Source organism: Hylobates moloch, unplaced genomic scaffold (assembly GCF_009828535.3).
Source record: "Hylobates moloch isolate HMO894 unplaced genomic scaffold, HMol_V3 SCAFFOLD_1, whole genome shotgun sequence".
NCBI classification, from domain to species: domain Eukaryota; kingdom Metazoa; phylum Chordata; class Mammalia; order Primates; family Hylobatidae; genus Hylobates; species Hylobates moloch.
The window spans coordinates 123,627,441-123,650,784 of NW_026652276.1; the positions used below are offsets into that span (position 1 = coordinate 123,627,441).

General features: G+C 42.5%; 1 protein-coding gene across 1 annotated transcript in view; it reads right to left on the reverse strand.

Moving 5' to 3' along the window:
* Positions 1–23,344, reverse strand: part of ADCY1 (adenylate cyclase 1) — a 144,957-nt gene that overhangs the window by 85,291 nt on the left and 36,322 nt on the right. The window contains exon 4 of the mRNA XM_032758145.2: positions 11,801–11,912. Within this exon, the coding sequence (XP_032614036.1) occupies positions 11,801–11,912 (112 nt within the window). The remainder of the gene's footprint in view (positions 1–11,800; positions 11,913–23,344) is intronic.

The window sequence follows — 23,344 nt, forward strand, 5'->3', positions numbered from 1 at the left end:
CCTGGCCAACATGGTGAAACCGCGTCTCTACTAAAATACAAAAAATTAGCCAGGCATGGTGGTGCACACCTGTAGTCCCAGCTATTCGGGAGGTGAGGCCGTGGAATCGCTTGAACCCAGGGGGCAGAGGTTGCAGTGAGCCAAGATCGCACCACTGCACTCTAGCCTGGTGACAGAGCAAGATTCTGTCTCAAAAAAAAACAAATCCTCCTCAACTTCTGATGGGGTTACAACCCATAAATGTATGGTAAGCTGAAAATATTGAAAGTCAAAACTGTATGACTGATCGGGAGCTGTGGTTTGCTGCTGTCTCCCAGCATCACAAGAGGAAGGCACTTTGTATTGAATGTGTATCATTTTCCCATCAACCTAAAGTCAAAACAGCATATGTCAAACTATCATAAGTCGGGGACCATCTTTATGTCCAAGTAGGGCTTGTCCAAGGAACAAAAGGATGTTCAAATATCCTACCATCAGTCAATGTAATTCATTATATGAGCTGACTAAAAAGAAAAACCATATGATCCTTCCAATAGATGCAAAAGAATTAGACAAAATTCAACATCCATTTCTGATTCAAAAAAAAAAAAACTCAGCAAACTAGAAATAAAAGGAAACTTGCTCGATAAAAAGTATCCACAAAAAATCCAACTGGTAATATCATATTTAATGATGCAAGACAGAATGCCTTCCCCTAATGTTGGGAACAAGACAAGAATGCCTGCTCTTGACACTTCTATTCAACATTGTACTGGTGGTTCTAGCCAGTAAAAGAAGGCAAGAAAACACAAATAAAAGGCACCCAAGCGGGAAAGGACGAAGAAAATCTGTCTTCATTTGCAAACAACATGATGATTTATGTAGAAAACGTATGTATACGGAAACCTACTAGAAATGAGTGAGCTCAGCGGAGTTTCAGAACAGTTTACCAATACAAAAATTCAATTGTACAGTTGGCCCTTGAACAAAACACAACACATTGAAAATCCATGTATAATTTAGATACCCCAAAAAATACTACCAATAGCCTACCTTGGGCAAAAACTTACCAAAACATTAATGGAGTGCAGTGGCACGATCTTGGCTAACTGCAACCTCTGCCTCTCGGGTTCAAGCGATTCTCCTGCCTCAGTCTCCCAAGTAGCTGGGACTACAGGCGCCCGCCACCACACCCAGCTAATTTTTGTACTTTTAGTAGAGACGGGGTTTCACCACGTTGGCCAGAATGGTCTCGATCTCTTGATCTCATGATCCGCCCGCCTCGGCCTCCCAAAGTGCTGGGATTACAGGCATGAGCCACCGTGCCGGGCCTTGCTATTAAAGGCAAAAACCGCAATTACTTTTGCACCAGCCTAAATACATAAATGCATAAATGTATAATCATTTATGCATTCATGGCATATGCAACCTAAATGTATAATCATTTATGCATTCATGGCATATGCAAACTTTTCTTAATGTCTTCAATATTTCTAGGCTACGCAGTTCATCTGTGAGTTTTTCCAAACTATCACAAATCTCCAAAATATTTTCCGATATATTTATTGAAAAAAATCCATGTATAAGTGGATCCACAGAGTTCAAATCTATGATGTTCAAGGGTCAACTGTATTTTGCTATACTAGTAATGAACAATCAGAAATTAAACGTTAGAAATCAATAGCATTGGCCGGGTGTGGTGACTAATGCCTGTAATACCAGGACTTTGGAAGGCCGAGGCAGGTGGATCACTGGAGGCCAGAAGTTCGAGACCAGCCTGGACAACATGGTGAAACCTCGTCTCTACCAAAAATACAAAAATTAGCCAGGCATGGTGGTGTGTGCCTGTAATCTCAGCTACTCCGGAGGCTGAGGTAGGAGAATCACTTGAACCTGGGAGGCAGAGATTGCAGTGAGCCAAGATCACACCACTGCACTCCAGCCTACGCAACAGAGCAAGACTCCATCTAAAAAAGAAACAACTAGGAGCTACTTAGGAATAAATCTGATAAAATATATAAAATACATATACATTGGCCGAGCACGGTGGTTCATGCCTGTAATCCCTGCAACTTTGCGAGGCCAGGGCGAGAGTATCTCTCAAGCTCAGGAGTTCGAGACCAGCCTGGGCAACATGGTGAGACCCCGTCTCTACAAAAAAAAAAAATTTAAATTAGCCAGGCATGGTGGCATGTGCCTGTCGTCCCAGCTACTCAGGAGGCTGAAGCAGAAGGATTGCTTGAGCCCAGGAGGTGGAGGCTGCAATGACCTGTGATCACACCATTACACTCCAGCCTGGGTAACAGAAAGAGACCCTGTCTCAAAAAAAAAAGAAAAAAGAAATACATATACACTGAAAACTATACATTTCTGAGAAATGTATAGAATTTTTTCTATACATTTTCTCCGAGAAAAAATTAAAGAATATCTAAATCAATCTAAATAAACATACGGTGTTCATGAATCAGAAGACTATTTTTTAAATGTTAATCCTCCCAAGATTGGTAACATAGATTCAACACAAATCCCAAACAAAATTCCAGCAGACTTTGTTACAGAAACTGACAAATTGATTCTAAAATTCACATGGAAAAGCAAAGCACCTAGAATAGCCAAAAATCATTTTGAAAAAGAACAATAAACTTGGATAAAGCACAGGACCTGATTCCAGACTATACATTATAAAACTACAGGGCCAGGGTGTGTGGTTTTTGATGTCAAGATAAACACATAGGTTAATGGAACAGAATTTTTTAAAATCCAGAAATACATTCAACTGCATATGGACAAGTGATTTTTCTAAAATTTTGGAAAGTGAATTCAGTAGAGAAATGATAGTCTTTTCAGTGAATGATTCTGGGACAATTAGATATCAAGATAACAACAACAAAAAAATCCAACTTTGACCCATACCTCGAAACATACACAAAAATTAACTCCAAATGTATTATAAACTTAAATGTAAAACCTCAAACTATAAAACCCTTAGAAGAAAATACAGGAGAAAATCTATGACTGGTTAGGCAAAGATTTTTACATTTAGGTAGGTATATATTTATTTACTTTGCAACCTTACTCTAAGATGCAGGGATATGCAGGCTTGGCTTAGATAGCTGGCAAATGAAACAAATGATTGTGATTATTTGCGTATCTTTCTCATGTGAGTTTTCCTTAGGACAATGTGTATTTGTAAAGCTATGGAAATTCACATGCGCACAAAAATTATGAATACACTATGTTGTGTTTTCACCTTATTAAACATTAATCTGATAATTGCATCTAATGCTTTGACTTTCTGTGGATGATGTTTGTTTTCAAGTTTGGATGCAGAGCTTATAAAATGGAGAATAAACGACATAGTACTCAATTTACTTGTGATATAGTATGTGCTCTGTAAAACAAGTATTTAAGGAAAACTTTTGTTCCCCTGCTGGATTGTGAGGCAGACTAAGTCACAGATTGTATTCTCCTTAGATATGCACGTACCAGTGATTAGCAGTTTCCTGCACATAGCAGAATGAGAGGACATTTGCAGAGTTAAAATGGAATCCAATTGCATTATAATGCTAATAAGGACAACGTTATTTGACAATTCTCTAAAACAGACAAAGCTGATAAATGGACAATTTCTAGCATCAAATGTTATCTGGTTACATAAGAACTTGATGGGATTTTTAAAATGAGTTTATCATATCTTTATGTTAGAGGGTCTCAATGATTTTCAAGTTGGATTTTCAAATACCTGCATGGTTTTAACAACACTGACCCCACTGATCACAACTTTCCTGGTAACAATGATAATTATCATACATTGAGTGTAAACCCTGTCCTAGGCACTGTGCTAGATGCTTTAGACTTTTTATTATTTTACTTTCCATTATTTTACTCTCACTAACCAACCGAAATAGTCATATTTAGTCTTATTTTTTAATAAGGAGACTGAAATCTACAGAGATTTTGGATGGCTGCTCTCGCTGTGTGGTAGGCTGAAATTCCACGCCACCCCGAGACCCCCAGAGATACCCACGGTCAAATTTCTGGAATCTGTTAATGCAAACTTACATGGCAAAACACAAAACAAAGCAAACAAAAACAAAGATCTTTCTAATGTAATAAATTAAGGATCTTAAAATAGGGAAGCCATCTTGGATTATCCAGATAAGCCCTGAATACAATGACCTGTATCCTTATAAAAATGAGGCAGGAGGAAATTTTACACACATACAGAAAAAGGGAAAGAGAGAGGGAGGGAGGGGGAAAAGGCAGAGAGAGAGAAAACAGAAGAATGAAGAGGAACAGACAGCAATATGGACAGAGGGAGACTGGAGTGATGTGCCCACAAGCCAAGGAATTCCAACAGCCAACAGAAGATGTAAGAGTTAAGGGACAAATTCTCCCTTGGAACCTTCTGGATGGTTCTGCAAATATCTGGATTTTGGCCAAGCAATACTGATTTCAGAATTCAGGCCTCCAAAACTGTGAGAAAAGAAGTTTCTGTTGTTTCAAGCCACCAAGTTTGTGGTAATTCACCACAGTAGCCTTGGGAAACCAACACACAGTTATAGCACTTTGGGCAAAGACTTTTTAAATACAACACAAAAGTTACAATGCATTAAAAAAACTGATAAATTGGACTTCATAAACACTAAAACTTTCTGCTCTTCAAACAACACTGTTAAGAGAATAAACAAACAAGCCAAAGTCTCAGGGATCATATATCTGATGGAGGACTTGTATGTAGAACATATAAAGAATGCTCAAAACTTTACAAAAAGAAAAAAATCAACCCAAATAAAAAGAAGTGGTCAAAAGGTTTCAACAGACATTTCACCAAAAAGATATATGAGTGGCCAATAAGCAATGAAAAGATGCTCAACCACATCAGCTATTAAAAAATAGGAAATTAAAACCACAATAAAATAGTACCACATGCCTATTTGAAAAAAACTAAAATTAAAAAGACTGACTACAGCAAGTGCTGATGAGGATGTGGAGCAACTGGAACTCATACACTGCTGATGGGAATGTGAAATGCTACAATAACTCTGAAAACATTGTGTCTGTTTCATAAAAAGTTAAGCATACATCTACCATGTTTTTTAGCCATTCTACTTCTAGGTATTTACCCAAGAGAACTGAATACCCATACATAGACTTGTACATGAATGTTCATAGCAGCTTTATTTGTAATAAACAACACCTAGAAATAACCAAATGTCCATCAAAAAGTGAATAAACAGACAAGCTTCAGTACAGCTACAAAATGGGATGCTTCTAAGCAATGAAAAGGAACGAAGTACTGACACATACAAGTTGGATGAATCTCAAAACAATTATGCTCAGTGAAAAAAAGCCAGACAATGTAGAGTACATATTGCCTTGTTCCATATATATAAGATTCTAGAAAATTCAAACTTATTTGTAGTGATAGAAAGCAGATTAGTAGTTGCCTGGACACAGGGAGAGAGTAAAATGAGAAGTGGGAGGAGAGAGGGATTGCAAAGGGTGTGGGAAACACTGGAAGATATGCTCAGCATCTTGACTGTGGTGATGGCTTCACACACGTGTACATATGCCCAAATGAGCAGAACCATACACATAAGCAGCTCATTATCAGTCAATCATACCTCCAAAGTAAGGAGCCCTCTGTGCCACCTGGGACAGTGGGAAGCCGAGGAAAGGTTTGAAACAGGAAGCAGAGCTCCTCATGCTCACCCCATGAGGAGCTGCTGCAGAAATCCCGGTGAGGTGTAACATATCCCAGAGGTAACCACAGAACTCACACGCATTATCAGAAGGCAGGCACTAGTTAGGCCACACGTGGTGCAGTTTGTTGGAAGAAAGAAGCATGCCAGGTTGCAGAAGACAGAGTATTATGTAAACCTTTCCTAGGAAAACTGACAGATTCCCTTCGTATTCAAAAAGTCATCCACACATATTTGAGAACTTTTCTTAATAAATAATTTTCCTAAAGACACCAAAACATGGCCCATGGGCTGTCCTGCCTTGGGGAAGGGCAGGGGTGCCTCCTCATATACTCCCCATGCTCTCCTTCCTCCAGAAACCACTCACCCTCCACCCCGATAGAGTCTGGGCAGGTCACTCTGCAAGGATCCAAGGACAGGGAAACACTTTCCCTGCTGTGTGAAGAAAGATGTGTTTCCATCCTGCCCATTATAAACTGTGCAGGGGTCTGGAGGGGCTAGAGCAGGGGGAGGAGCATGGAGATGGATGGCGGAAACCGAGGTCTTCAGGCAGGGAAAGCGAGAGGCTCACTTGGGGTGTGAGGAAAACGCATGGGGTCAGAGTGGAGAATGCCAAGAGACCCACCTCTGAGGCCCAGTGGCCTGTATATGAGCACAAGCTTTAGAGAGTGGCTCTCAGCCTCTGGCCTGCAAAATCCAGGGCAGTTAGCAAAATGCAGATTCCTTATCCCTAAGACTATGATGAGTGGTTCTGGACCTGGCCTAAGAATCCACCTTAAGGTGTCCCAGGTGACATGACAATTGCTTCTCAATCATGTGCTGAGAAACAGCAAAGAACCTCCCCACCAGGAGCCTGCCAGGGGCAGCCTCATGCTCAGCCATGGCTGTGCATAAGCGAAGTGGGTGTCGGGGGTCTTGGGGAGCTTGGTATCCACCCTCTATCCCCACAGGACACTCACTACCACCTGGTGACAGCCAGTCAGACTTGTGCTTGCTCTGCAGATGCATCTCCCCACGAGTGGATTCTGGAGACTGTTTACAGCTACAGGGAGGGTAAGAAGTGGCCCGTGCTCTTCAGAGCCATCATGCACAGATAGTTGAGCCCTAAGGAAACCCAAAGCCAGCTCTCCCAGGTACTGATCCTGCTCCCAGCCCAACTCAGCTTCTCCAAATGAGGCTCCTGCTGGCCAAAAAGTACCTGTTGTAGGCCACTCCAGCCCCTCCTCTTGCCATTCTCATATGTGGGCGACATCAGAGGTCCCCCAGCTTCAGGTAACAGGCCAAGGAGTCTAGAATCCATTGGAGAGGCACACTGGCATGGCACTGTCCCACTTAAACAGGCGGGGATAGCCATTGTGTGCCAGGCTCCATGGTCAGCACTGGGACTCAGTGCCAACTCAGACATATGTATGGGCTGTCCATAGGCCAACCCCTCCCTGGAAAACAGCCACACACACAGAGATGAATGAGTAGGGTTAGCTGGACAGGATGCACCTGTTCCACAGAAGGCTGGTGAAAGGTCAGAGGCTCAGTGGCCAGAGACCTAGAGAAAAGATGGCCTTTGGGGCTTTAAAGGATGAGTAGGAGTTCTCTTCCAGGGAGACAGGCTTTGGAGCCATAATGACACCGTTTCCAATCCTGGCTGTGGCTCTGGGGATGTTGCTTTACCACATGAGCCTCATTCTGCTCACTCTTACAATGAAGATGACATCATGTCCTGGCCAGGATGTTACAAAGACTTCTGTGAGGTCAACAACTTGGCCTTTGTCTCCTCATGTTGCATAGTACAGCCAAACTCCAGACTTTCAACTAAGGCTCTTAAAGTTCTACCCTGATTTTGAGGGCAGGGGTCAAGAGAAGAAACAGGCCCAGCCCCTTGTGCCTGCATCTGCTCACACTGGAGCATCTCCTTCTGGCTCTCTAGTGCTACAAAACAATTGCTGGTCAATATGTGCCCCCACCCACACACTGCCGAGCCCTCTGCACCCCAAGGCTGTCACTCTATGGTGGCATTAGTGCACTAGGGCAAGGCCCCGTCCCCTTCCTGCCTGGCTGGCGAGATCCCTAATCGAGCTCCCCTCTGCTCCCATGTGGCCAAGGGCTTCATGCCCAAATGGATCCCATTTACAATAATGTGTTCCTAGAAACCAGAAAATATTCTTTTCAGCTCAAACTCAAATGTTGCTGGGAACTGAGCAGCCACTTTACACCAGAGTTGTAGTTATTGGGGGTGATGCTATTTATGCTGCTGCAGGGACTGCTGGTTCAATTCTCTCTGCTGTGCTCCTCGTGGGCACCTGGAGCTCTCAGCTGGCAGAACTCAAGGGCTGCATGAAGGCCTCTTGCAGCTGTAATGATATCCTAACCTCTGCCAGCACTGTCAGCCCTGCTACCCAGAAACAGCATCCCCAAGAACAAAGGCAGCCAGCAGCACAACCTGGAGGCTCCGTGGGGCTGACTCCCAGGACACTCCACCGCCCAGAGGCCAACACATCAGCCACCGCCCAGCTGCTGGGCAGGCACACGGCAAAGACAGGGCGTATGGATGTCTTTAAACGTAACACTGTTCGGGTGTCACGGTTTAGAGCAGAGGCTGGCACGCTGAGGCCGTGGACCACTCCTTGTTTTGGGAAGTTTTACTGGTGCACAGCCACACCCATTCGTTTACGTATTTGTGGACACTTCTGTGCTCCAACAGCAGAGTTGAGTTGTTGCAACAGAAACAATATGTAACCCACAGAGCCTGAAATATTTACTATCTGCCCTTCACAGACCTAGTCAGCTAACCCCAGGCAGAGAGCCTCGCATTAGGGGCTGGTAGGCCCAGAGCCACCAAGCCTCTAGGAAGTAGCTGGTTCTCCCTGACCCTCAATCTCCTTCTCTTGGACATGGGGTAACACCACAATCCTGCATGGTCACTGGGAGAAGCAGATAGCAGAGCGCAGGGCTTTGTGCTTCAGCAGGTGTCTGCAATGCACATATCTGTGCACACATGGGCAGTCAAGAGGACAGACTCCCCTGACACAAAATCATGTCAGCTCAGTCCCCATTTCTCATGAGGTGACTGTGTTCTGTGCTGGCAAAGGTCTCCAAGAGAATGTTCCCAACCAAAGGTGGTGATCCACAGGGTACACACGGGCAAATACATGCATGTACAGATGCACACTCACACAGGTACACACACACATACATACTCATATATATACCACATGCATGCTCGCCTACACACAGGTACACACGTGTGTTCATGTCAGCACTCACACATGCAACACACCTACACACATAACACACATATGCATTTGCAGACACACAGGCTCACTCATGTACGTTCCCACACATGCACACCCATGCTCACACATTCATGCTTACACACATGTGCACATGCATGCTCACATATGTGCACACTCACACATATGTACAGGCACACACATCTCAACACATCTCTCACTCCACTTGACCCATCAGGCATCTCCACCACGTACATCATCCACTCTCTGATGCGTGTGTGCATTCTTCTTGATAAAAGCATATAAGCCAGCATCCCAGGCATGAATCAGTATCCTGGCAAAAGAGCCAAGTAGGTTTCAAGGAGCCACTTGGAACATGGAAACATGAGATGACAGAGCATGTGATGATGCCTCGAAACAGGCCCAGAGCCCCCGCCCATACACCCTGGACAGTGGCACAGATAGAAAGGAACAGCAGATGCCAAGGCCTGGGACCAGGGTGACAGCCCAGCACCATGAGCAGCAGGCAGCTCTCCGTGACACCTTCAGCCTCTCCTAGGAGCCAGCACTTCTTTATCAAAGGAAGAAACTGCAAAGCAACTGGGCTGAAATAAGATGCCTCATAAGAGAACTAGAGCCCCAGGGAGTCTACAGCAGGACTGCAAAGGGCCTGGGCTGACCCAACGTGGGTCCTGTCCCCTCACGGACAAAGGTGCTGATCTCAGGACTGCCAGGAAGACAATCAGATGGTAGGAGTGGAGGGCCCAGCACCAGCTCCAAGCACAGTGAGAGAGAAAAGGCCCAGGTGGGACCAAGCACCACCCTCCAGAGAAAAGCTCTCAAGATGACCAGCTTCCTGCTGAAGGGGTGGGAAGCAAGGAGCAGGCCCAGGCCACAACACTGGCTGCACAGTCCAGGGGACAAGCCTAGTGGACAGCCCAGACAAGACTGCAAGGGCATTGCAGACCAGAAGCTCCGGTGCCCAGCAGAAAGATGAAGTGGCCTTTCCCAAACAGGGTGCTGTGGAACTTTGGCCCAGGCTATCAATGGGGTGTGACTGCCTGGAAAAATTCCTGTGGGGAAAAAAAGGTCTTGAGATCCAGTTGTAAAGTCAGTTTACTTTTCCACTATTTACTGGAAAAGTAAAAGGTGCTGATCTTTTCCACTGTTTATTGGAAAAGTAAACAGTGACTTTACAACTGGATCTCAAGACCTTTTCTTCCCCACAGGGATCTTCCAAAGGGAGTAGTGTCCAAAATCCCCCATGCCCACCCTCCTTCCCCCTGCCCCTCCTACCTTAACCTCTCTCCCTAACCAGGTGTCTGCAACAGGCTCCCAAGTTTTCTCCCACCTCCAGTGGGTCCCCCTAACTGCTGCCAGGCATGGCAAGTCTCACCAGCCTCAGCTCATGTGACTACCGCCTGGCTGTGTCCTGCCCAGCCCTGCCCTGTGCTCAGAATGCCCCACAGGACTCTGTACAAGCCAGCCCCCCATCAGGGTGCCCTCCTCTCCCCTCCTTCATTAAGGGAGCATCCACATTTTCCCGCAAGACTCTTCACTGTCACCTTCTCTGAAAAGGTGCTGCCTTGCTGAACAGAGCTCACTGCCCCTTCCTCTCACACTGACCTCAGCGCCCCTCCCTGACCACCTGGAGTGAGGCTGGACAAGAGGTGAACTTGAACTTGGCTCCATCTCACTGTGCTCCTCCCACACCCTCACAGGGCAGGGGTGCTAGGTGTTTGGGGTCCAAGGAAACTCAGGTGGGTCAGTGGCCCTGAAAAGCATCACATCCTGGGTTCTCCTGACACCAGACTCCCTCCTCCCCTTCCCTCTTAGAAAGAGGAGACTTCCTGTGCCCATGGTCAGTCGTCTGCAGAAGCCGACCCTTCCTGCACAGTCCGGGAACGAAAATCTCAGGGAGGATGTGCCAGGTGAATGGCAAGAGGGGAAGTTCCATCACGTGCAAATAGGGCACATTCTAGCTTTCAATCTGATGGCTGATGAGTAGTACAATGTATCCATGGGCAGCGGAGGAAAACGAGGGGTAAGATATCGATGCCATGCAATAGATGTGCTCTCCCTGGGCCTGCAACGTCTGTTGGCTTCTGCAACTCAGATCCCAGCCCGACATGTCCTGTCTCTAAACACAGCACATTCTGTGGGGATAAAGGGGGACAGTGGCAGCCCCTCAGGAGCCTTGTGGCCAATGTGACTAAGTCCCAGGAGGGCAAACCTCTGTACAAGGAGGTTTGGCTGCCTTGCTCATCTTTGCTTCCTAACATGCGCATTACAAGCCAAGGCTGTTGGTATGGCCTTGGCCCGACATTCAGCAGAACTTGGCTGCCAGATGTGACTGGTCCAAGGAAGGTCTTTCAAAACCCCAGCACGCAGTGTGCTGAGGGCAAGGGTGGCCACTGCCTGCACCAGGCATCAGGAGGTGTCAGCAACTGGGCCCCCAGCTGACAAGTTTCAATCCCAGGAGGGTGGCAGACCCAGAATCAGGCCTGCTCCAGTAGAGCCCAGAACAAGGGGTTGCAACCACCAGCTCTGTCTACAGTGGGACACAATGGCAGCAGGATGGTGCAAAGGACAGACCCATACCTACGTATGGCCTGCACAACGAAGCCTTCTGCCTGGAAGCCCTGATTCGACAGCATGCTGGCCATGCTTGTGCAAGCATTTTCTTATCTGGTAAATGCAAGGCTCCGGTCCAAGGAAAGGAATCAATGAACGGTGAGGCTAAAAACAACAGGTGATTTATAACCTTGCTGGAAGAAATGCTTAGCAATCAGTCTAGTTCATGGTCCAAATACAGGGAATCCACCTGGCATATCGTCACTCCAGAAGCAATTCTAATTTAATTTGAGCAAAGAAAAACGCTGCACTTACCGTGGCTAATTCGTCGAACTTGCCGAAGAGCTCATTGAGGAGTTTCACCAGCTCCTGGGCCGTGCACTGGGAGGCCAAGCCCGTGAAACCCACGATGTCAGCAAACAGGATGCTGCAAGAGAAAGGGGTGCCAGGCTGCCCTTCTCCCAGTCACTCAGGAAATAATCCCTAGAGATGTACAGATGTTTACATCTCCAAATCACTGTAGAATCAATTACCCCATTTATTCCTCAACGCAGACTAGAAATGAAGGCTTCCTGGTTCCCATCATACAGGTGAGAAGACTGAAGCTCAGAAAAGCTACAGAATGCTGGGGCTTGGCCACTGGAGGAGTAAATGCTGAGGCCATTCAGAGTTCGCCATCCCCCATGCTGACCCCTCACACCACATAGAGAAAGCCCATCTGCCCTCCACTAGACCTGCCTCCCCTTGTTGGGGAGGTTACGAGACTGGGATGTGGCCAGCGGCACCGAGCAGAAGTGATGTGCTTTTAAGCATGTGGGCCCCTCCACACCCTAATTTTCCCCTTCTGCCAGCTAAATGCAAGAAACTCCCAGGCCCTGAGTGTGGTGTCAATGCTTCACAATGAAAAGGGAGGGAGTCCCCGAATTCCTGGGCAAAGGGGCCGCCCCCTCAGTCTGCAATGAGAGCAGGAAACACACTGTCTTGGATCAAAGCCTCTAGGTACTGAGTGTCTATTTATCATAGCACTAGGGTCAGCCCTAAACAACACAGTGTCTACCCACAGGGCAGAACTTTCATATTTTCTGGAGATGGTAAGACTTTAAAAAGATGTTTCCTATTGTTTTCTCTTCTTGCAATATTAAAACATGCTCTTTGAAAATATTAGAAAAAAATTAATTATATATTTTTGTCTGTAAAAATGTTGTAGCTTTAAGGTATCTCTCCACAGGGTCCCAATCATTTATTCACATTTGTTCAAAGTGTTCTCGGCTTTTTCTCTAACTTTGAGGCTTCCTGAACCCAGAACACCCCCAGCACCACTACACGAAATAAACGCAAAGTAATTCAGACTTCAAGGGAACTATCCAGCTCCACTATTGACAGCAACTTATCCAACCATTCCACATGCTCGCCATGTAAAATAGGAAAAAGACTAGAGTCCAGGTCATACCTTGCCCCTAGTAAGAGCTCAGTGATTGTTCACAATCATTTATAATAATTTCTAAGTATTCTAATTCATTTATTCACTTGCTTATTCAATAAATATTTATTGAGGGATATATGTGCTGGCATTGCTCTAGGTGCTTGGGATTTAGCAGTGAATAAAAGACTCATGGCAGGGCATGGTGGCTCATGCCTATAATCCCAGCACTTTGGGAGGCCAAGGTAGGTGGATCATTTGAGTCCATGAGTTCGAGACCAGCCTGAGCAACATGGCAAAACCCTATCTCCACAAAAAATACAAAAATTAGCCAGGTGTGTTGGTGTGCACCTGTAGTCCCAGCTACTTGGGAGGCTGAGGTGGGAGGATCGCTTGAGCCTGGGAGGTGGAGGTTGTGGTGAGCCGAAGCATGCCACTGCACTCCAGCCTGGGAGACACAGTGCAACCCCGTCTCAAAAAAAAAAAAAAAAGGATTTGAACAAACCTCACTGCCCTCAGAAAGACTCCATTCTATTCAGGAAAGGGGCAAACATGCAGAGAACATCAAAGGTGACACATGTAACTATGGAAAAGCAGGGAAGTCAGATATGGAGCTGTGTGTACTGTCAACTAGGATTGGTCACGGGGGTCCTGAAGAAGGGGAGAGGGGGAAAGGGGCACACAGACACTGGGAGAAAAGGATTCTGCATGGTGGTAACAGCAGGTGCTGCTCTTGTGATTTTTGCTGGATACAGAATTATATTTTTATTTCAACCTTTGAACATGCCATTCCACTGCCTTCTGGCCTCCCTGGTTTCTGATGAAAAATCAGCTGATAACCTTGTTGAAGATCCCTTGTAGATAATAAGTCGTTTTTCTCTTGCTGCTTTCAAAATTGTTCTCATGTCTTTAGTTTTTGACAGTTTGATAATGACATGTCTCAGTGTGGGTCTTTTTGAGTTTACCCACCTTGGAGTGCACTCAGCTTCTTGGATGTGTAGGTTAACGTTTTCCAAAAACTTTGGGACATTTATGGCCATTATTTCTTCAGATATTCTTTCTGCCCCTTTTTCTTTCTCCTCTCCTGTGGGACTCTCAATATGTGTGTACTGATACGTTTGATGGTGCCCCTTAGGTCCCTGACACTCTCTTCATTTTCTTCATCCTTTTTTTCATTCTGTTCTTCACACTGGATAATCTCAACTGAGCTATCAAGTTCACTAATTCTTTTTAAAGTGTACTATACATTATTGTTGACTATAGGTAAAATATTGTACAGCAGATATGTACAGCTTCATGGCCGTTGACTGGTAACTCCCCATTTCTTCCTCTCCCAAGACCCTATAACCACAATGACACTCTTTAATTCTATGATTTCGACTATTTTAAATACCTCATATAAGTGGAATATTGCAGTATTTGTCTTTATGTAACTGGCTTATTTCACTTTTATAATGTCCTCAAGTTTCATCTATTTTGTCACATATTGAAGAATTTCCTTGTTTTTTAAGGCTTAACAGCATTTCATTTTATGTACATAACACATTTTCTTTTAACACCTTTATTGAGATATCACTGACATAAAAATTGTGTTTACTCATGTGTATATGTGGTGTACAATTTGATGTTTTGATAAACCTACATAGGTTGAAATAATTGACACTATCAAGGTAATTAAAATAGCCATTACCCCTGCATAGCTACATGTATGTGAGCAAATTTCAAACATACAATGCAGTATGGTTAAATATTGTGACCATGCTGCATGTTATATCTCCAGAACTTATTCATGCTGCCTAACTAAAATTTTGTATTCTTTTACCAACATCACCCCATTTTCCTCTGCCTCCTTTCCCTAGCAACCACCATTCTACTTTTCTCCTATGAATTTGACTATTTTACTTCCACGTACAAATGAGATCATGCAGATATTTCTGTCTTACTTAGGTTACAGTAATGTCCTCCAGCTCCATACATATTATTGAAAATGGCAAGATTTCCTTCTTTTTTGTTACTTATATGTGTATGTTGTATAAATATTTGTATATATGCACATATATATGTTAACTGACACATAATTGTACATACTTACAGGTTATGGTGTGACACTTCAATATATGTATACAACATGCAGTTATCAAATCAGGGTGATTAGGATATCCAACACCTCCAATTTTTATTATTTCTTTGTGTTGGCAACATTCAAATATCATCTCTTCTACGTACTTGAAAAGTGCAATAAATTGTTTACTATAGTCACCCTACATGCTATAGAACAATAGAACTTATTTCTCCTATCTACCTGTAATTTTGTACTCATTAACCAATCTCTCCCTGTGGCTTCCTTCCTCCTACTCTTCCCAGCCTCTAGTAGCCACTATTCCACTGCCTGCGTCTGAGATCAACTATTTTAGCTTCCATATAAAAGTGAGACTATGCAGTATTTATCTTTCAATGACTGGCTTATTTCACTTAATATAACATCCCCTGGGAACACCCATGTTGACACAAGTGACAGAATTTCATTTTTTTAATGCCTGAATAGTATTCCATCCTGTAAATATACCACATTTTCTCTATCCATTCATCTGTTGTTAGACACTTAGGTTGATTCCACATCTAGGTTACTGTGAATAGTGCTGCAATAAACAGGGAGAGCAGATATCTCTTTGACATACTGATTTATTTCCCTTTGGATATATACCCAGTACTGGGATTGCTGGATCATATAATAGTTCTATTTTTAGCTTTCTGAGAAACTACCACTCTATTTCCCATAATGGCTGTACTAATTTACATTCCCACCAACCAGTACAAGAGATCCCTTTTTTCTGCATCCTCATCAGTATTTGTTTTTTGTCTTTTTGATAATAGCCAATCTAACTGGGGTGAGATGATTCTCATTGTGGCTTGGATTTGCATTTCCATGACGATTAGTGATGCTGACCATTTTATCATATACTTGTTGGCCATTTGGATGTCTTCTTTTGAGAAATGCCTATTCAGATGCTTCACCCAATTTAAAATCAGATTATTTGTTTTCTTGCTATTAAGTTCCTTGTATATTCTGGATATTAATCCCTTGTCAAATGAATAGTTTACAAATGTTTTATCCTAGCCTTCTGTTGTCTATTCACTCTGTTGATTGTTTCCTTTGTTGTGCAGAAACTTTTCAGTTTGATATAATCCCATTTCTCTAGTTTTTATCTTATTGCCTGTGCTTTTGAGGTCTTAGCCATAAAACATCTGCCCAGACCAATATCCAGAAGTATTTCTACTATGTTTCTTTCCAGAAATTTCATAGTCTGGGTCTTACATTTATGTCTGATCCATTTTGAGTTTATTTTTGTGTATGGTAAGAGATAGGGATCTAGTTTCATTTTCTGCATATGCATATCCAGTTTTCCCAGCACTATTTATTGAAGAGATTGTCTTTTCCCCAATGTATGTTCTTGGCACCTTTGTCAAAAATCAGTTGGCCAAAATTACATGGATTTACTTCTGGGTTCTCTACTCTGTTCTATTGGTCTATATGTCTGTTTTTATGCCAGTACCATGCTGTTTTAGTTAATATAGCTTGGTAGTATATCTTGAAGCCAGGTAATGTAATGCCTCCAGCTTTCTTCTTTTTGCTCCAGATTGCTTTGGCTATTCAGGCTCTTCTGTAGTAACACATGAATTTTGGAATTTTTTTCTATTTTTGTGAAGAACATCACTGATATTTTTATAGAGACTGCACTGAATCTATAGATCACTTTGGGTATTATGGTCATTTTAATAATATTCTTCCAATCCATGAATGTGAAATGTCTTTCCATTTTTATGTGTCCTCTTCAATATCTTTCATCATTGTTTTATAGTTTTTATTGTAGAAATCTTTTACATCCTTGGTTAAATTTATTTTTTTGTAGCTATTGTAATTGGGATTGCTTTCTAGACTTCTTTTTCAGCTAGTACATTATTAGTGTATGGAAATGCTACTGATTTTTGTACATTGATTTCCTATTCTCCAACTTGATTGAATTCATTTATCAAATTCTAAGAGTTTGGTCCTACCATGGGGAAAGTGGGGTCAGCCCCAGCAGTCACAGCCTTACCCAGCAGATGGGGTAAACACATCCCTCTCTCATCCCAGTCCCACCTGTCACAGCTGACCCTTCAGACCTGGGCAGTCCATGCCTAGCCTGCAACTCGGCCCCAGGTCATACGAGTCCCCACACAACTCAAGACCAAGACTCCATGGCAATTCACATCCTGCTTAAGCCCCAGGAGTGGTGCCTGCTTCCTAGTGCCAGAGGCTACAGACCACACCATGATTGCTTCTCAGTTACAGCTGCAGGAGCCCACCCCTGCTTTGCTCTAGTTCCACAAGCAAATAGCCCAAGTTTCCTGAATGCCTAGGACTGGCACTGCTGGATCCCAAAACAATGCACACTCTGCTAAAAGCTAGGATTTAAAAAATGGCATCTTGCTGTAGCCACGTAGGTTGCAGAATCGGTGTGGGACCCAGGGCAAGTTCCCTCCCTGGAGCAGTTCCTGCTTACAGCCTCCCAGCTGCTTTCTAAGATGGATTCAAAACTTGGGAGGGTCAAGGTGCCCTACCATCACCTGGATCTCCAGTGGGAAAGTGGGCTGCAGAAAGACTCTCACTTGCCCCTCCTGTGGGTTGCCTGTTTTCCTTCTGCTTCCTAGTTTTCCCCTTTCCATTTAGGATGCCTTTTTTTGTTGCTGTTCTTTCTTCTGTAATTGCTCTGGGCAGGACTTCCAGTACTATGTTGAATAGAAGTGGTGAGGGTTGATATCATTGTCTTGTTCCTGATTTTAGAGGGAAAGCTTTGTTTTTCATCATTGAGTATGATCATAGCTGTGGGCTTGTCATGTACATAGCCTTTATTTTGTTGATGGGTTTTTTTATCCTAATTTGTTGAGAATTTTTATCATGAAAGGGTGTCAAATTTTGTCAAATATTTTTCTGCATCTATTGAGATGATCACATGATTTGCATTCCTTATTCTCTTAACATGTTGTTATCACACTAATTGATTTTTGCATTTTGAACTATCCTTGCATTCCAGGGATAAATCTCAATTGATCATGGTGTATGAGGCATTTAATGTGATCCTGGATGCATTTGCTAGTATCTTGCTGAGGATATCTGAATCTATATTTATCAGGGATATTTGTCCATAATTTCTTTTTTTGTAGTGCTCTTGTTTGACTTTAGTATCAGGACAATGCTGGCTTCATAGTTTGAAAGTGTTCCCTCCTCTTCAATTTTGGAGACTTGGAGAAGGACTGCCATTAATTATTTAAATGTTTGGTAGAATTTACCAGTGAAACCATCTGGGCCTGGACTTTTCTTTGTTGGGTTTTGATAACTGATTCAATCTCCATACTATATATAGGTCTGTTCAAACTTTCTACTTCTTAATGACTTAGTCTTGGTTGGTTGTATGTTTCTTGACATTTATCAAATTTTCCTAGGTTATACAGTTTGTTGGTGTTCACAGTAGTCTCTTACAATCCTTTTTCATTTTTGTGGCCTCAGTTATGGTATCTCTTCTTTCATTTACAATTTTATTTGAGTCTTCTCTTTTTTTATTGGTCTAGCTAAGAACTTGTCAAAATCTTATTTAATGTTTCACAAAGCAACTCTTGGTTTTGTAGATTTTTTAATATTGTTTTTTATTTTGTATTTCATTTATTTCTGCTCTCATCTCTGTTATTTCCTTCATTCTAATAACTTTGGGCTTAATATGTTCTTCTTTTTTTGGCTTCTTGAGGTGCAAAGTTAATATTGTTAATTTGAGATCTTCTTTCTTTTTTAATGTAAGCACTTATTGCTATGAACTTCCCTCTTATTACTGCTTCTGTTCCATCTCATACGTTTGGGTATGTTGTGTTTTCATTTTCTTTTGTCTGAAGGTATTTTCAGGTTTTTTTGTTTGTTTGTTTTGTTTTGTTGAGATAGGGTCCTTCTCTGTCACCCAGGCTGCTGGAGTAGAGTGGTGTGCTCATAGCTCACTGCAGCCTCTACCTCCTGGGCACAAGCAATCCTCCCACCTCAGCCTCCCGAGTAGCTGGGACTACAGGTACATGCCACCATGCCTGGCTAATTTTTAAATTTTTTTTAGAGATGAAGTCTTACTATGTTGTCTAGGCTAGTCTTGAAATCCTGGGCTAAAGCAAACCTCCCACCCCGGCCTCCCAAAGCGCTGGGATTACAGGTGTCAGCCACCATGCCCAGCCTGGAGGTATTTTCTAATTTCCTTTTTGATTTCTTCTTTGACCCAATAATTGTTCAAGAATGTGTTTTTAATTTCAACACATTTATGAATTTTTCAGTTTTCTTTCTGCTATTAATTTCTAGTTTCATCCCTCTGTGATCAGAAAAGATACCTGATATAATTCTTGAAACTCTAACGACTTGTTCTGTGACTTAACATATGACCTTTCCTGAAGAAAGATCCATGTGCACTTGAGAAGAATGTGTATTCCGCTTTTTGAGTTTTGTAATGTCCCCTATATGTCTGTTAGGTTTATTTAGTCTATAGTGTTATTAAAATCCTCTGTTTTCTTTTTGATCTTGTCTGGATGCTCTGTCTGTAATCAAAAATAGACCACTGAAGTCGCCTATTATTATTGTTTTGTGATCTATTTCTTTTTACAGTTCTGTCAATGCTTGTTTTATATACTTAGGTGCTTTTATGCTGAATGCATATATATTTACAATTATTTTATCTTCCTGGGAGCTGACCCTTTTATCATAATAAAGACTTCTTGTCTCTTTTGGCAGTTTTTGACCTAAAGTCCCTTTTTTCTGATACAAGCATAACCATCTTTGCTCTATTTGGGGTCTCATTTGTATGAGCTATCTCTTTCCATCCTTTCACTGTCAGTTTATGTACATCCTTAAATAGACAGCATATAGTTAGGCTTGGTTTTGGTTTTGTTTTTATCCACTCAGCCATGCTATGTGTTTTGATTGGGGAGTTTAATCCATTTACACTTTAAGTATTGATAGGGAATGGCTTACTATTGCAACTTTGTTAAATGTATTCTATTAGTCTCAGAGTTCTTTATTTGTGTTTTCCTCTCTTTCTGAATTCCTTTGTGTTATGTTAATTTTTTTGCTTTGATGTGCTTTGATTCCTTTTTCTTTCTCCTTTGTGTAGTTTCTATAGCCATTTTTTTCTTTGTGGTTACCTCGGTGCTTATAAAAACTGTAACTGTCCATTTTGAGCTGATAACAACTTAAGTTCAATCACATACAGAAACTCTACACTTTAACTTCTTCATAATTTATTTTATGTTGTCGCAGTTTATATTTATTCATATAGTACATATTTTAACATACTTTCCAGTTATTTATTTTTAATACTTTTGTTTTCTTAACTTTTATGCTAGAATAAAAAGTGATTTATGCACTACAATTACAGTAATACAGTATTTTGTATTTGTTGATATATAAATCTTTACCAATAAGTATTGTATCTTCTTACACTATTGTGTTGTTGTTTTGCATCCTTTCATTTCAATGTAAGAACTCTTTTTGCATTGCTTGTAAGGCAGGTTTAGTAGTCATGAACTTCCTCAGCTTTTAACTGTCTGGGAAAGTCTTTATTCCTTCATGTTTTTAAGGAGACTTTTGCTAGCCATAGTATTCTTGCTCAGCAGTTTTTTTCTTTCAGCACTTTAAACATATCATCCCACTCCCTTCTGGCCTGCAAGGTTTCTACTGGAAAATCCATTATCTTATGCTGGTTCTGTTGTATGTGACAAATCATTTTCCTTTCTATTTTCAAAATTCTCCCTTTGTCCTTGGCTTTTGAGAATTTGGTTAAATGTATCTAGGTGTGAATTTTGGGGTATTCATCTTTGGTGTCATCTCAGTTTCTTGTAGCTGGATGTCCGTTTCTTTAACCAGATTTGGGAATTTTCATTGTATGTATACATATTCATATTTAATAATATATTTTTACATCATATATATAATATATGATGGAAATATATGTATAATGTGTATGTGTTGTGTATACAAGCTTTCTGGTTCTGTTGCTCGCTCTTCTTCTGTAACTTCCGTAAGGTGTATATTGGTCCACTAATGATTTCCCATAATTTTCTTAAGCTTTCTTCAGTCTTTTCCATTCCTTTTGCCCCTCTAACAGAATTATTTCCAGTGACTGCAGTGACTTGTCTTCCAGTTCACTGATCTTTTATTCTGCTTGATCTAGTCTTCTGTTGAATCCTTCCAGTGAATTTTTCAGTTCAGTAATTGTGGTCTTCAGCTCCATGCTCTCTGGCACTTGTTAATATTTTCTATTTCTTTGTTGAAATTCTCACTTTGTTCATGCATTATTCTTTTGCCCTCCATAAGCATCTTTATGGGAGTTATTTTAAATTGTCTATCAGGTAAATTATATAACTCTGTTTCATTAGTCAGTTTCTGTATATTTATCTCGTTCCTTTGTTTGGAACATCTTTGCCTGGTTCTTAATTTTCCTTAGCTCTCTGTGTCAGTGTCTGAGATTTAGACAAAGCAGGCACCTCTCCCAATCTTCATGGACCAGTCCTGCACAGGAGGAGACTCTCACCAATCAGCCACAGATTCTGGTGCTTTACCAACCCTTTCTCTCCTGAGGGAAAAGCAGGTAGCTGTTATTTTTGTCTGTTCATTCTGTGCTGAGCAGGGGTTGGTGGGGGGAAGTTATGGTATCTATCACACCAAACTACCACCTCTGTTCTCTCCTGGCCAGACTGTACAAGACCTATTAAGAGATCCAGGGGAGAGATAGATGCTTGTTCTTCGGGCAGCCCCATAAAAGTTGGGGCAGTGGTCACACTGACTCTTTCTCTCCCCAGAGGGAAGCTTAGAGCTGAGTTTTTTCATCAGTTCACTCTATGCTGAGCAGGGGAAAGGGTCAGTGATGTCTGCCAGCTCTAGCTGTCAAAAGTCTCTTGACTTTTGATGCCTTTCCTGCAGTATGGAGAGGCTCTGGCTCCCCTCGAGGTATTCCCAGGATTATTCTGGTGGTCTGTTCTTCTCATCAGTGGACTGGGTCAGTGTGTCATGTCCTTATTTTGTAACAAGAGGCAGTGAGTGAAATGAGAAAAGTCAAGGCAGATATTAGTGTCAGCTAATCCTAGGTCCTATCCCAGCCTGCCACTCACTGGCCAGGGAGTCCTACATATCTTTCACTTTGTTGAACCTAAGTTTCCTCATCTATAAAATGGAGGTGACAATGCCAGCAGTTCACAGAAGCATGACGATATTAAACAGAACCAAGTATTTAGCAGAGAGGTTCTGAGCATAAATTCTGCAGTCATGCTGGGCTCAAATGCTGGCTCTTCAGCTACTTTCCACCCACGTGGGCCTTCACCCCACACTACTTAAGCGTCCTCCTCTGCAGAAGGAGGACAACACTGGTCCTTACTTAATAGCATGACAATGGGCAGTGAACACGTGTGCTCAGAACAGTGACTGCTGAGCTCTCAACCAGACAGCAATTAGCCATACTGGCTTGGCACAGAAGAACGACTGACTCTGATGGACCCACAAACCTCAACTCATTTCCAGTGAATGAGTGTTGGTTTGCAGGGACCCAGTCTGTGGTGCTCAACATAAGAAAGACTGAGAGTTTCTATTGACCTTTTGTGTCTTCAGAGGCCAAATGGGCAGAGAGGCCTGACACCAACACCCAGAAGAACCAGCAAAAAACAGCAGAAAAGGAAAAGTGTTTCAGGTCCCTCAAACACCATCTCCTACCTGAGTGATATTTATGTAAAGCATTAATCCCAAATAGGCAACACTCAACCATTCTAAGCACATTATACTTGCATGAAAAGTATTTTTAAATGGAATCCACAATTTAATAAAATAAATACTTTTAAACAGAATCTTTAAAAAAAAAAAAAAACAAGCAAACCTCAGAGTGTCTAAAGCAAGTTGGTTCACTCTGAAGGCTTAGTTTCCTCACCTACAAAATGGGAACAATCCCTGCCTCCTAGGGCTGTCATGAAATGAAGACAGAAGAGCACACATATCCCAGACCCAGCATCAACTAGCATAATGCTCAGCTACTATTCTGACATGGCAAATTCTGAGCCCAAAATGTCACTGCTCAAAGCCAGTTCTAGGGACAGATTTTTTACCCTCTCCAGTCAACAGAGGAAGTGTAAGAATACTGAAATAAGAAATAGGAAAGATAACTGTAACATGCATCACCCAAGAAGCCAAGAACCCCCCTACAGGTGGGACCTGTTTCCCTGCTAGGCAGTTGTCCACCTGAACCTCCTGACCACATCTGCCCTCTCCTCCCTTCACAACTGAGACCCTTTGTCCACACTCCCCCTATCTCCCCACCTGCACCATCACCTCCCCGCCTCCTCCATCACCTCTTCACTTCCATCATCAGTTACTCACCTCCACCATCACCTCC